Source organism: Populus nigra, chromosome 3, assembly GCF_951802175.1.
Source record: "Populus nigra chromosome 3, ddPopNigr1.1, whole genome shotgun sequence".
Taxonomy (NCBI): Eukaryota; Viridiplantae; Streptophyta; class Magnoliopsida; order Malpighiales; family Salicaceae; genus Populus; species Populus nigra.
Window position 1 is genome coordinate 22,198,850 of NC_084854.1, and position 14,003 is coordinate 22,212,852.

Below are 14,003 nucleotides of genomic sequence, written 5' to 3' on the forward strand. Positions count from 1 at the left end.
TAGGCTCATCCCAGATAATTGGTCGGCCCACTTTAGAATACCATTAAGGGAACAGATTAATCTTCGCTCCACGGGCCCACGATAAAACTATGTGATAGCTATCAATGTATAATATTTTTTATTTGAAAATATATTAAAATATTTTTTTATTATTAATATATTAAAATTATTTAACAATAATAAAAATATTAATTTAATATTTTTTAAACAAATAAATTTTTGAAACACTAAAAACAAATTTCAAACACATTACCAAATACTAATTTATTTTCGCTTAAATATCTTAATACTATGGGTTTAGTAATAAGATGTAATATATTTTTTAAAAACATATATATATATATATATATATATATATGTATGTATGTATGTATGTATGTATGTATGTATAATATCAGTAATTTAAAACTATAAAAAAATTAATTTAATTAAAAATTATTTAAAACACAGATCTAACCACATTATCAAACCGGCGTAATTAGTAATGTCTAGTATTTTACTCTACCCAGCAGTGCCGTAAATCTGAAGAAAGCCCAATGAAAAAAGGCCACGTTACCCACTCCCTCGTCTCCACATATCCCTTGCGTATGTCTGCCCTTTGCCCAAACTTATTTACCTATGTAAATTCATCCACGTCTGCACTTCTACCCTCTTAGATTACAATTACTCAATGTTAACTCCCTAATATTCGAAAAATTGTAAATCTCCCCCTTTTCTTATCACTTTGGAATAATTACAGGAAAAATGACTTTATGTTATTAATTTCATTTCTCATTATTTTACTCTCATAATTTCCTCTTAAATATCACATCAATATTTTATTTTTTATTTTTCATCCTTAATCATATCATCGAGATTAACTTCGAGTTTGACTTTAAAAAATTCTTTTAAACTATAAAATTGTTTTTCCTTTATATATCTATGATAAAAAATAATATCTCATAAAAAATTAAATACCTCAAGACAAAAAACTCATTAAAAAGCTCTTTTAGACTATAAATTTTTTTTCCTTATATATCCATGTTAAAAAATAATATCTCATAAGAAAATTAAATACTTTAAGAAAAAAAACTCATTAAAAAACTCTTTTAGACTATAAATTTGTTTTCCTTATATATCCATGATAAAAAAAAATATCTCATAAGAAAATTAAATACCTTAAGAAAAAAAACTCAAAAGTTAACTTCAAAGTTATTTAATGACAAGAACAATGCCTTTAGGAAGGTAGAAGGGTAACATTATGAAATTCAAAATATAAGGGTAGAAATAGAACATTTATGAACTACAGGGGTAACAATGAAGTTTACCCTTTCCTTTTCTTTTTTATAAACTAACCCAAAAAACACGTCACCTTCCACCTTTGGCTTTCGCCATGAAATATGAAGCAGCAGTAATGAAAAGACAAACAGATGCAGATTAGGTAGATAAAAGAAGAGAAACCCTAATTACCATCGAATCCCCAAAATCGATCAATCAAACCCTCAATACAAAAATTAGAGATCGGAATCAATCGAATTCATCGAAACCGGTTTCAATTTTGAGGATTTGATTGAAATTTGGTGCTGTATAAACAAGAAATCAGTGGTTGGAGTAGATAGATAGATATATATATATATTTAGAGAGAGAGAGAGAGAGAGAGAGAGAAGGAGAGATTTTTTTTTTTTTTAGTTTTGATTAGGAGGAAAGAACACTATGTCTGCAATAGTGTGCGGGAAGAGATCTTTCTTTGAAGAATTGACAGTTACTAGCCCGCCTGTGTCAAAAAGAATCCGTTGTTCTTCTTCTTCTCCTGTTCGTTTCTCTCCTCCCAGATCGAATACCATTGCTTCCAACCCGGCCTCCTTTAATTTCTCTTCTTCTTCTTCCTCTTCTTCGGCTTTTGTCGAACAGCTCGCCGCCATTTTCCCTGATATGGACAAGCAGGTTTGCTCCTTTTTTTTTTTACAAGACACAAAATGATTGATTAATTTTTTATTGCTGATTGAATCTTTGTAATTTAATAGTTGATTGGTTGGGTTTTTGTTTAATTTGGATTGTGAATCCATCTAATTAAAGTGTTTGGGAGATTGGAAATGATAATCAATCAATTCTTCTAATAGCGGGACATGAGAAAGTGTTTATTTTTATGGTTTTGTGGATCCATCTGATTAAACCATTTTTATACTGTAATTGATGATAGAAAGTTCTGGGAATTTATAAACAATTGATTTTGATTGTTGTTTTTGTTATGGTCTGTTAAAATGGTTTGGGTCTTGTTTGGAGTGAGTTGTGAATGAAGGTGGATGTGTACCCGTATCAGTTTCCGATTAAAATGAGCTTGTTTTGTGGCTGATTTACTGGTGTTTTAATCAAAATGAAAGCAATTTTCTTTGGATGTTATTTGTTTATATTAATAACGGTAATGCTTAATTGTCGATGATATACTGTATGTAATTTGTTTTACTATTTTCCATGTGAGAGGGTCATTTTTTTTTAAGAAATCAGATGGTTCGGCTGTAATGATTGCTTATTGGATTTCAGTGATACATCTGTTATGGGTATTTTGTTGACTTTTTTCTTACTCTTTATCATTCTAGCTTCTTGAGAAAGCGCTTGAAGAATGTGGCGACGATTTGGATTCAGCTATCAGAAGTTTGAATGAGCTTCGTTTAGCATCTGTTGAAAATTTCAGCGCAGCTGCAGTTAAGTCTGATGTAATGGACAAGGCTAATGTTCCACCACAAGGTACACGTGGGAAACTTTTTGGTATAAAATATTTCGTGAAAGTTTTGAGCTTGCCTTGGATTGGCTGAGAGGATTTTGCTACATGTTTGGAAAATAATGATGGCAATCCTAAGACGATAGTTTTACTCTATGATTTTGCATCTAGGTGCATCCCCTGCAGACTCTTTTAGTTTCTTTTTCTACAGAAACCAGTATTGATGGAGATTTATAAAATGCTACCAGTTCAAAGTCATGTGGCGGACCTGTATGCTTAGGATTAGTTGGATGCATTGATAATGTTGAACTGCTATTCAGAGATTATGGAACAAGGTGTAGATAGTTTATTCACTATGGCTTGAATCAACATGTTTGATTAATCAACTGGTTGCACATTAACCCATGTTCAGTTGTTGAATATGGAATACTTGCCAAACTAATTAACTGAGAGAGTGATCATTAAATTTGACATAGAAAAAAGCTAAGGAGAATGATGTGTCGATGTTTATAGAGGAAATGGTCTGTGGTATCACAGATCTTTAGTCTAATCATAACAGTCAGAGAGGAGGGGTATCGACAGAGGGGGAGGGAGTGAAAATAAAAACAAGAAGTTGACTATATGAAGGCTGCAAGAGTTGATCCCTTAACTCATTATGAGTTGAAAGGAATGAGTTGTTGGAGCTGTAGCATGATTTGTGACAAACAAGAGGTGGTCTCTTGACTCTTTAGAGAATTAAGCTACAACAAATTGTTTTGTTAGTTAGAATTTTGGAAAATTAACACTACTAATAACTGGCTGCATATTAGCTGGGCACGAAGCCTTATCTCCTTATATACATGTCATGTTTTAATAGCAGGGGAAGATAGTCTCATTTTCCAGTGGATTTATAGTATGTGTCAGACTTTTTGCTATTTGTGGTGAATCTTGGGTGCTTTGGAATACCATGGAGAACTTGTAGTTGATTTCTTTTCACTTTGATGGGATGGAAGACTGTAAGATCTTATGGAGATATTCTGTGTTTGTCATTGTTTTGGACCATTCAACGGAGAGAAATTTAAGAATCTTCAAGGATCTTTGCAATTTGAGGCAGTGTTTTAGTTGTTGCTCAGTGTTTAAGCATCTTTATGGTGAAATTATCCAGAGGATTCTGAAGGAGTTTCATTAGCTAACATGCAGAGTGAATAGAGTGCTTCTTGAATCGATATTTTTTGCTTCCTTTTTCATCTTGTATATTCTCCTAGTTACACTGTATATTTTTCTCCTTTTGCATTCTTATTCTCCTACGTATCTGTATATCCTTCTTTTGATCATCAGAAGAATAGAGCCCATGCAAGAAAATCTATGTGATCAAGGGGAATGAACATGTGTTTTCATAACAGAACAAACTGCATCATATTACATCGTTGGAAATTTCTTCAAATAGACTTCTCTTGAGTTGTTGTTGACATCCATTTGTAATTAGAAGGAAAGCTAAGGTGGTGGATTTAAATGTCCTTTATTTTGATCAAACAAAGATTAGCAGTCACCTAGTCATGGTTATGGTTTTTATCCTGAGCACACACGCATTATACCATGGCTTTGCTCTTCATGCTTGTCTGTGTCACATCAATCCTGTGAATAACCAATTGAATGAAACATTATAAGCATGTGAACCACTGTTCCAATTCAGAAAGATAAAAGTAAAATAATAATTTTTACTTTATGGATCAAGAATCTGGGCTTTGGGATGTTGGTCTTTTTTTGGCGTTGATGCTGTCTTGATGGAAAGCAATATTTTGTTGTAGGGTTGGCACCGACAGATGCTGAGGCTCCTACCGAAGATCCATCAGCATCAGCACTCCTATCAATGGATGGTATGGAGTGGGTAGAGCTCTTTGTTAGAGAAATGATGAGTGCCTCCAATATTGATGATGCCAGAGCACGTGCTTCAAGAGCACTAGAAGCTCTTGAGAAGTCCATTTGTACACGTGCAGGAGCAGAGGCAGCCAAAAGCTTTCACCAGGTGTTTTATTGCTTGTATCAGTGTTTTCTTTCTATATTTTCTTTCTATATTCCCTGCCTGTGTTCAGCGACTTCTATAGATGAGATATTCTTGTTGGGTTTGTTTTGAGAGTTTTTTCTGCTCGTCTTCCATTGCATTAGGAAAACATGATGTTGAAGGAACAAATGCAAGCATTGATTCAGGAAAATTCAATTCTCAAGCGAGCTGTATCTATTCAGCATGAGCGTCAAAAAGAGTTTGAAGAAAGTAGCCAGGAGTTGCAGCAGCTGAAGCAATTGGTGTCCCAATACCAGGACCAGTTGAGAACCTTGGAGGTTGAGCTCATTAACCCATGAAATATTTGCATGATTTAGCATTTTGGTGGAATTTTCACACTTCCATTTCCATGTTAACAACAGAGCTATCTGTGATGATATTCTGTGCTACTGCCCTCGTTTTAAAAAAATTCCATTGCTGCTTTCCAATTTTCTGACCTTTTTTTATGTAATGCTCTGCCAGGTAAACAACTATGCATTGACCTTGCATCTGAAGCAGGCTCAACAAAGCAGCTCCATCCCAGGACGTTTCCACCCTGATGTCTTCTAATAAACTTCTATGGCTCTATGGATAAAATATAAGCAAGTAGGCCTGGATCTCAAGGCAGTGCTAGTATGAGCTATCATATGGAGCTTGACTGCACGTTTTTTTTTTTTACATGTCCAAAGGGTACGCCATGATTAAAAGACAAATGAAGCTTGAAAGTCATGGAGTTATCCGTCCTTGGAATGAATTATGTCAGGCAGAAATGCTTGTGGTTTTATATTGCATGACCAGATTTATCAATAATAATTTTTATATATATGATTGGTATTGATTTGCACCTATGAGACAGGGCATTTGCATGGCGGCTGAATGACATTATATTTTATCTTATTTGGCACCTACCGGCATCATTCGACGCCACAACAATGTTTATTTGAGAAAAAAAAATTTGTGATTGGCCTTTGCAGGGCGGAAGGGCGGCTGCCATGCAAATCGACCATTACAATGCGAAGAAACTTATAATTCATTGTCCATGTAGAATCTTCTTCTGATGTGATTGGGTAATTTGGTTAGGTGAGTCTTGGATTCCCAGTAGATGAAAGTTCATCCTTGGGAGCTACTCCGCCCTTCTATGAAGTTGATATTACGCATTCTGTTCCCGGCCTAGAGGTAAAGCGAGCTATGTTCTATCATAAATTCATAGATAGCTCCGGTGCATCTGGAACCGGCTCGGTAATCAACCTAGAAAGCAAACAGCTTCTTCCTTATCAGAACCAAGGAACCGTTTATGTTAGCTAAGATTTCTTATCCCAAATTCCTGATATATGGAGATATTTCTTAGATGCAACTTAACGTCTAGGAACATATGGTTTTGTAACTATACAAAATGCCAGCGATAATTTTTGGAAATTTCTACTTTTTCTCAAAAGTTACGAATCCGTTTTCATCACTTTGGCATTTACTTTAAGAGTCTCGTGTTAAAGGGCAACGGCTAGAACCTCTTTATTAGTAGCCATCCTGCGTAGGAATGCTTTAATAGTTGTCCAAAAAAGAAAAGAGAAAAGAGGCTGAAAGTCTCGTATTAAATGGTTGAATTAGGAAAGAAGTTAAGAGTGCTTTCTCCAGTGGGTTCCATGCTTATTCATGCCACCACAATAAGCACCCAGCAACTTCAGCTTTGTGGCGCCTTTGTGTAATTGGGACTTCTGTTTTCACAGACGCAAAGTTTTCATTTTCCCCACTGCTCTTATGTTGCTTTCTTCATTTATTATCAGGAAAACACCTTCTCTGTTGGATCTGTACTTTTTGTATGGATGGAGTAATTCCCTTGTATTTGGTTGCAGGTAAATTAGGCTGGTTGTCTTAGTCTATCTTTAGTTCCTTCCTACCTAGTTTTGGCTAACTTGGTTGAATTCTTTCCCCTCTTTTTACAATATCTGATTGATCTGTCTACAAGTCTTAAGATTGGCATCTTCTAAACTGCTGCAAGGAAAGGAGGAGAACATGTTCCAAGTATAGAGTAATTATACCTTTGCTTTCCTGTCTCTTGAAAAACCAGGTTTGTATATTAAGTGAAACACGATACTGCTCCTGCTTGATACATGCATAAGCATGCCATTGATACCAGCCAGTTCAGTCGGGATTTCCTTTCGGTTTTATTTGGAGAAATTAAAAGCAAGACTAGATAATATATTTACATGACTCAGCAATCAGAGAGAGAGTTTAATTTGCTAACAGAGTGTTGAGAAGATTATTTCAGTTGCTTTACTCTGAAAGAGCTGAACATGGCATGCATAAACTTCTTTAATTTGGCTTTAGCATACAGAAGAAAAGGATCTGCTTTTATCTATGTACATGCTACTACAGCAAAATACAGACTAGCTAGCTATATAGTAACAAGTTCAAATCTTCTTACAGATATTAATACAAACCAACAAGTATGCTAGCCAAATTTGATTTATTCTCTTGAGGTTAGATTAGATCAGAGAGATGGCCTGTTCTCTTGCCTCTGCACTCAAAACACTCAGAAGTTTGATAGGCAAGGAATAAGCTCCTGTTTCATTGAAATTTCTCTGTCGTTGTATGGGTGACAAAGATCAAGTATATAGAAATCTTACAAGTGCTTGAACGAAGAAAATTTGTATTGAGGGAGGAGTGGTTTAGAAGACAGAAACAAGCTTGCTTCCACCTCTCATCATCATCCTCTTAAACTCATCAAAATTAACCATCCCATCACCATCCATATCGACCTTCCTGATCATCTCCTTGCAATCCTCCACTCTTCCACCTTCCTTTAACCCCAAAGAACACAACATCAAACCAAGCTCTTCAACTGATATCAACCCATCTTTATCTTTATCAAAAACATCGAAAGCCTCCTTCAAATCCCCTTCTCCACCATCTTGTCGACCTTCTTTCTCATCTTCTCCTCCTTGATCTCGAACCCCAATTGCCTTGCACAGGATACAGAACTCTTCAAAATCTATCAAACCATCTCCATTAGTATCCACTTTCACCACCATTTCTTCCACTTCTTTCTCTGTCATAAATATTCTTATGTTCTTGAATGACTCTCTCAACTCTTGCTTTGTTATATACCCATCTCCATTCTTGTCAAAGGTAGCAAAAACGCTCTTTAGCTCAGCTTTGTCATAAGCAGGACTACTACTACTACTACTACTGATACTAAGGCTACTAGTAGTAATACTCCTTTCTTTGTGAGAAACTTGGGGAGTGATGGTTGTTGGAGGGTTTTTAGAGGCAAAGGATTGGAGCCATGCGTACAATTTCTTGGAAGGTAAATAGAAGTAAATGTTAATGAGGCCAGCCAGGAACAAAACTACTAGTAACAAGATGGTAATGATCATCATCATATCTTGTTTTCGTTTGGTTTTCTTGTTCACACACAACAGGAATCAAAGAAGAAAAGGTTAATAAAAAAAGAAGAGGAGGAGCAAATGGACAAAGAGTAAACAGGTTGGTCTTGATTTGTTCAAGCTCAGGAGTTGAAAAAGGCCATGGGTATTGAAGAAGAGACGCGTTATTTGGTGTGCTTTCGATCCCACAAACCGCGTCATTTGCAATAACAGTAAACAAACTGGCTAATCAGAACTTGGTGGCATCGAAATTTTATGCTATTGGGAATTCGTTGAGACACCTGTTGAGTTTCTATCGGATAAAAAGTTGGAAAAAAAATTGAAATGCTTATTCCACTAGAATAGGTCATAAAGGCAATTATAGCATAGAGACTGTAATTTGCTGACCCATTCTCAATCTGGGGCATGTTCCATGCACAATTGTGGTTGTATGAATCATCTGTGCACTTGGTAATTATGATTGGAAGCAAACTCACAACATAAGCATTGATACTTCATGTTCTTGAGAAGCATAAGATTTGATGCAAAGTTACCATGCCAACTACTACTTGCTCCCACTGTAGCACTACCATACACTTCATTTATGCTTAGCTTACATTATCTATTATTTGCTATAAACTAAAAGATGAGGGGTTTTATTGTACCCCTTTTAAACCACTATTCAAATTGCTTTTTTTTATTAATATATATTTTTTTTAATATTAAATTTATTTTTTATTGAATTATTATATTTTTCATGATATGAAACGTGCGAATTACATAATATCTATGATGATTTAAAATGTTTTTTCTATAAAAAAAATACATAATATCTAAACATTCTTGTCTACCTTCAATAAAAATTTGACCGGGGGAGGGGGAATAACCACGTGATTGACTTCTTAGACTCTCCAAGATCTCTATCCGGCGAAAGATGTTTTAGGGGACTGCAAGTTTTCCTTGTATTTATCCATGGAAAGCAAAGAGAACTGAATGCTTTTCCTGCTAAGTGCTAAGATGGGAATCTCCGAGAAATCAATGCAAGAGATAGAGATTCATTTCATGATGGAACACATAATAATTAAATTAATTTCTTTTTATCTTCAGCTTGACAATAGATTGAAGCAGCTAGCCAGCATCCATCTCATCGCAGCTTCACTTAACTTGGAAAAAACAAAATGCTACAAAGTCTACTGCATAAGAAAAGGACAGCTAACACAAACAAAATTTAGATCACACTTTTTTCATTTGTCTTGTTTTATTTTTTTGTATCTTGTACGTACCCTAAAGTACTGTATTAACATTATTAAGGATTTACTGTATAACATTTTTGGTAAAATAACATAATTTAAAATTTATTTGGGAAGATGACATAATAGTTGATAAGGTTATGAATGTGATTTTTTTTTATTTTGATTAATGTGGGTGTTCGGGCCAGCTTGTGCGCATCTTGACTAATCCTATAGGCCCTGAAGTTAACGACCATGTAAGCCTCCAGTGGTTCTGAGGTTTGTGTGACTCGAATTTGTGATCTCTAAGGAGCAAATATAGAGTTTGACCAGTTGAGCTACACCATTAAAAGTTATGAATGTGATATTTTTAACTTTGCGAAAGATTTCACATGTAATACATGTGCAATTTTTTTGTACACGTATTTGACACATGCTATAATATGTTATATTTTAAAAAATTAAAATAGTATGTTATATTTTATGTGTGATTGAAAATTTTAAAAATATAAATGTGATAAAATCATATTTAAAATCTATTTAAAAATATTAAGAATAAAAAATAATTTGAATTGAATCTTTATGAATAATTTATTATTAGTATTATTATTTTCATATTAGATATACAATAATTGAAAAATAATAATTAAGATTTAAATAAAAATTTATAATAGTATTTAAAAACTATGTTAAAATTAAAAATTAATTGAATTTGATAAATTCATTTAAGAGAGTAAAAAAAAACCGGAAAAAAGAAGAAGAAGACAGAAAAGAGTGTTGAGATAAATTAACACGATTATACCCAGCTTTTGTTGGCAATTTAAGCTAAGCTTGAAGAAATTATTCCCTCGAGATTCCTTCTTTTTTTAATTAAAGAATTGATAATTAAGAACGTGTCATGAGTTCTTTATAAATAAAAAATGGAATGAGTAAAAGTCCACCATACGAATTCTATTATGATAATAGTTATTTTTTAAAGTATTTTTTTTAAAAAAAATATATTAAAATAATTTTTTAAAATTTATTTTTAATATTAATACATCAAAATATCTAAAAAATAAAAACTAAATTAACTTAAAAAAAAACTAAATTTTTTAAAAACATTCATGAAATTTGAACGCAGGGGAGTAACTTGGGCTTTCTAGACCATTTTTCTTTAGCTAATGAATCATTATATATTGTTACATGCTTCATTCATGCATGCCAGGCCCAGCCCTAGACTCGAGCTCGAGGTTTTTTTTTTTTTTTTTCCATCCTTTATTTTGGTTTTTTTCTTCTTCAGAAATTAAACTTGTGATTTTGATACCAAATGAGATGATTACTTTTTCTTGTTTAAGGAACGTCATGCATTATAACGAGCCAAAAACTATTTATGTTTTAGACAGGAAAGAACAAATAAGTATTTCACAAGGCCATAGCATCTCATTTAGGAAAAAAGAAAAATCAAACCAATACAAGAAAGCATTTGTTCTAGCAAGGGCCTCCACCTTCCAAGTAACAGTAAGAGGTCCACCATCATAAAATTTGATACGCCAAAAGAGGCCTCTAGAAATTCAAGAAGATGCTTCGTAGTGAAACTGTGGACAAATCTAATATGACATCGACAACTTGATATATACAAACGATATTTTTTAAAATATTAAAACGACAATATATTAAATCGACTCGGATTAATTCTGGTTAGACAGGGAAAACTTTATAGAAAACAAATCGAAATAAATTATAAATTCAATACCCAGTAAATTCGATGTTGAAGAATTAAACTAAAAAAAAAAAAATTCTCCATGATTTTGAGGACCAAAATAAAAAGATATTGAATAATAAATGGTTAGACTACAAAGAATTATTTTAAAAAAACCTTTTTTCGTCCTACGATATTCAATAGTTTTACTATCTATAATATCTAAATCTATTTATAATTTAAGGAGACTGACTGAATGGTTACAAAAAAATACACTTTGTTTGTGTCTATTCAAACTCCAACCTCAAATGAAAGTATATATAAATTAAAATTCTCATAAATCCCATAATTAAAAAGGCCTTGCTTTTAACTGAATTGGAAAAGTAAATTTTAGTCGTAAATATTCTGAATAAATGATCAGAACTGAGCCTAGAATATAATTGTCTAGATCACGACCATTCAAAAGTGATAGGCTTCATTTATGTGCTCTTGGAGTTAGCTGAGTGCAGTTTTTAGGCTAGACCCACAACCCACAAGCATTTCAAATCCTGTACGAGAGGGTGGGGGGGAAGATTCGCAGAATAGCCAAAAAATAGTGAACCTCATCTGTTTATCTTCTCCTATCGTTTCTTTTTTATTAAAAAATTGAGAGCATGTGATGGATCATAATTGATGAGGGCTGGCTGGCCTATTTTGGTTACAACTTAACCTTTCTTTATAAATATTCTCATTAGAATTGGTATTCACATGGTCCTGTTAGTAATGCATTATTAGTATGGTCCCGTCAAGAACTGTCCTTTTTACATTTATATTACGGGGTAGAGATGGAATCCCTCTCGCCTATGGCATCTCTGAAAAAAAAGAAGAAAAAGATGAGGGAGTGTTGGTATTAATTGTCGTTTTCCTAGAGAGAAGATCATACATATATTTTACGATAAAACTACTCGGATCTGTGATTCAATTATATAATTTATTGAAAAATGACGAATTGTGAGTGATGGTTCTTGTATGTTTTGGAAAATTCTTCCATGGTTTTGATGTGGTATGCCCAGCTTAACTGCTTATAGCTGTGCGTGAAAATGCTGTTGAAGACATGGAAGAAGGTTGGAAATTAATTTGATGAAAAGTGTTGAACCGAGTTTTCAAATGGACAGTGTTCATATGTGAGCCAATTTAGCATCTAAATTGAAGGTGCATGTCATTTTTCTCTCAAGAAGAAAACTAAAAATCATGAGAATTCTTTTGGAGGTAGAGGAAAAATAAAGATCCTTTCAATTTATAAAAATAAGGATATCACTGGAAACCGTACCGCTGCAGATCATCAGAAGCTGTGGTCGCTCGTGCAACTTGACTTGTCAAAAATCATGAATGGCATGGCATTCTGCAAAAACTCACTGATGGTTTGGAAGCTAGCTTTTCATGTGGGGTCCTCATCAATTAATTATTATGCACTATGCTACAATCATAGCAGAAACATCTACTCATTCCTTCTCCACTGTCAACTTAAACTTTCATGCGTAAATCTCAACATTAAACATTGGATTAATGTCTTGACAGAGAATCAGGGAGCGAGTCAAACATTGTAGTTTCTTCAGTTTACATCCTTACCGCATGCAACATCTTCTTTTTGCTGTTTGCAAGGAGGATCCCATTTGAGATTTGATTACTTCTTCAAATGTTGGATTGGCGGTATAAGAACACATCGGATTAGGAAACCTAAATTGCCTCATTTTGGGAGAGTTCTTAGGATGTTAATTAATTGCTAAGCAAGGATAAGGCTAATTAATGGGATTATAAATTAGGATCCAAAGTGGTTCTTGATCACCATTTGGATTTGATAAGCCGCGACATGTCAATCCCTTCATGATCATAAATTGTTGCATTGTTTCTTCATTAATCACAGGGTAGGGTACCATTTTAGATACGTATAAAACAGCAAGCTACGTACAGTTTGTGCAAGGACTCCAACAATTCATTGAACAAGTTTTTTTATGCACTTTAAAGTTGTAGGCTTAAAATTTTGAAAACAGAAACGGGAAATTAATGGAAACGACCCTTATGTTTGTCGATTCCTTTTCCTGTCTGATCATGCACCGAAAACACTAGTACGTACCCGAGCGATAGGTATGTGAGAGCTAAAGACATGGAAACAATTTAGCCGATATATATACACAGGGACAATAAACCAGTAGTCACGTGATAAAAAGGCAAAAAAGAAAAAAGAAAAAAGAACGTGGTGATGGAAACTACCATGGACTGTTTCTCTGTGACAGTGATCTGATAGACAGTGAAAGGTGCGTCAGCGACTGGTGTCCTTCCTAAGCTGTTTCTGATGCCATACACTGTTTATGTCCTAGGCTGGTTGTCGTAAATCATATTTTACCGTCTTTATTTTAATATATTTTTAAGATTCACAAATTTAAAAAATTTCACATTTACATGATTTCTTTGGTTTTCTAAAATTATTTTCATTTTTTCAGTAAAAATTGAGTAAAATTAATAAAACGTGCATTGAGAAAATACAAGAAAAAATTGAGAAAAAAATACATTTTTCTCATTTTATTTTTCATATATAAGCTTTTTTGGATAGCTTAATCCAACTTAGAATTTAATCTAATCACTTAAACCAAATACAAAAACTTCCTTTCAAATAACCATTAACCTTACCCCAAAAATCATCCACGTACATATCCTATAAAGGATAAGGGTAAGCCACAATATTTAACTAAAAAGCTCTACGTACGGAAAAACTCATATATAAACCAATCAAGCTACACATCCTATCTATACATATCTAACACACTCAAAAAGAACACGGGAGAAAGAAAAAACAAGAACACGCCCACTAAAAACAGAGGAAGAAAAGAAAATTATCTTCTCCATTTTGAAAACGAGTAAGAGCCATATGATAATATATGATAATATATGGCCTATATATGTATTTGATGGAGCTGTGAATGTGTTTGTAAATGATATTGAATTAATTTAGATTTAACTTAACAATAAAAAAAG

At 33.6% G+C, this 14,003-nt stretch overlaps 2 protein-coding genes across 2 annotated transcripts; one reads left to right on the forward strand and one right to left on the reverse strand.

Annotated features, from left to right (window-relative positions):
- Positions 1–1,347: 1,347 nt before the first annotated feature.
- On the forward strand, positions 1,348–5,542 carry LOC133689883 (uncharacterized). Its single transcript, XM_062109974.1, has 5 exons — positions 1,348–1,924; positions 2,578–2,725; positions 4,487–4,704; positions 4,845–5,018; positions 5,203–5,542. Exons 1-5 carry the CDS (start codon positions 1,694–1,696, stop codon positions 5,287–5,289), a joined length of 858 nt encoding a protein of 285 aa, XP_061965958.1. The 5' UTR covers positions 1,348–1,693; the 3' UTR covers positions 5,290–5,542.
- Positions 5,543–6,965: 1,423 nt separating this feature from the next.
- On the reverse strand, positions 6,966–8,321 carry LOC133688354 (calmodulin-like protein 3). Its single transcript, XM_062107819.1, has one exon. The coding sequence runs from the start codon at positions 8,097–8,099 to the stop codon at positions 7,386–7,388; it is 714 nt and encodes a 237-aa protein (XP_061963803.1). The 5' UTR covers positions 8,100–8,321; the 3' UTR covers positions 6,966–7,385.
- Between the last annotated feature and the right edge of the window lie 5,682 nt (positions 8,322–14,003).

What these genes read in the sequence shown, in the direction of transcription:
- LOC133689883 (XM_062109974.1), top strand. Translation starts at nt 1,694, where the DNA reads ATGTCTGCAATAGTGTGCGGGAAGAGATCTTTCTTTGAAGAATTGACA. An exon ending in TCCCTGATATGGACAAGCAG is followed by an intron (nt 1,925 to 2,577) that starts GTTTGCTCCTTT and finishes TTATCATTCTAG; the next exon opens with CTTCTTGAGAAAGCGCTTGA. An exon ending in CAGCCAAAAGCTTTCACCAG is followed by an intron (nt 4,705 to 4,844) that starts GTGTTTTATTGC and finishes CCATTGCATTAG; the next exon opens with GAAAACATGATGTTGAAGGA.
- LOC133688354 (XM_062107819.1), bottom strand. Translation starts at nt 8,099, where the DNA reads ATGATGATGATCATTACCATCTTGTTACTAGTAGTTTTGTTCCTGGCT.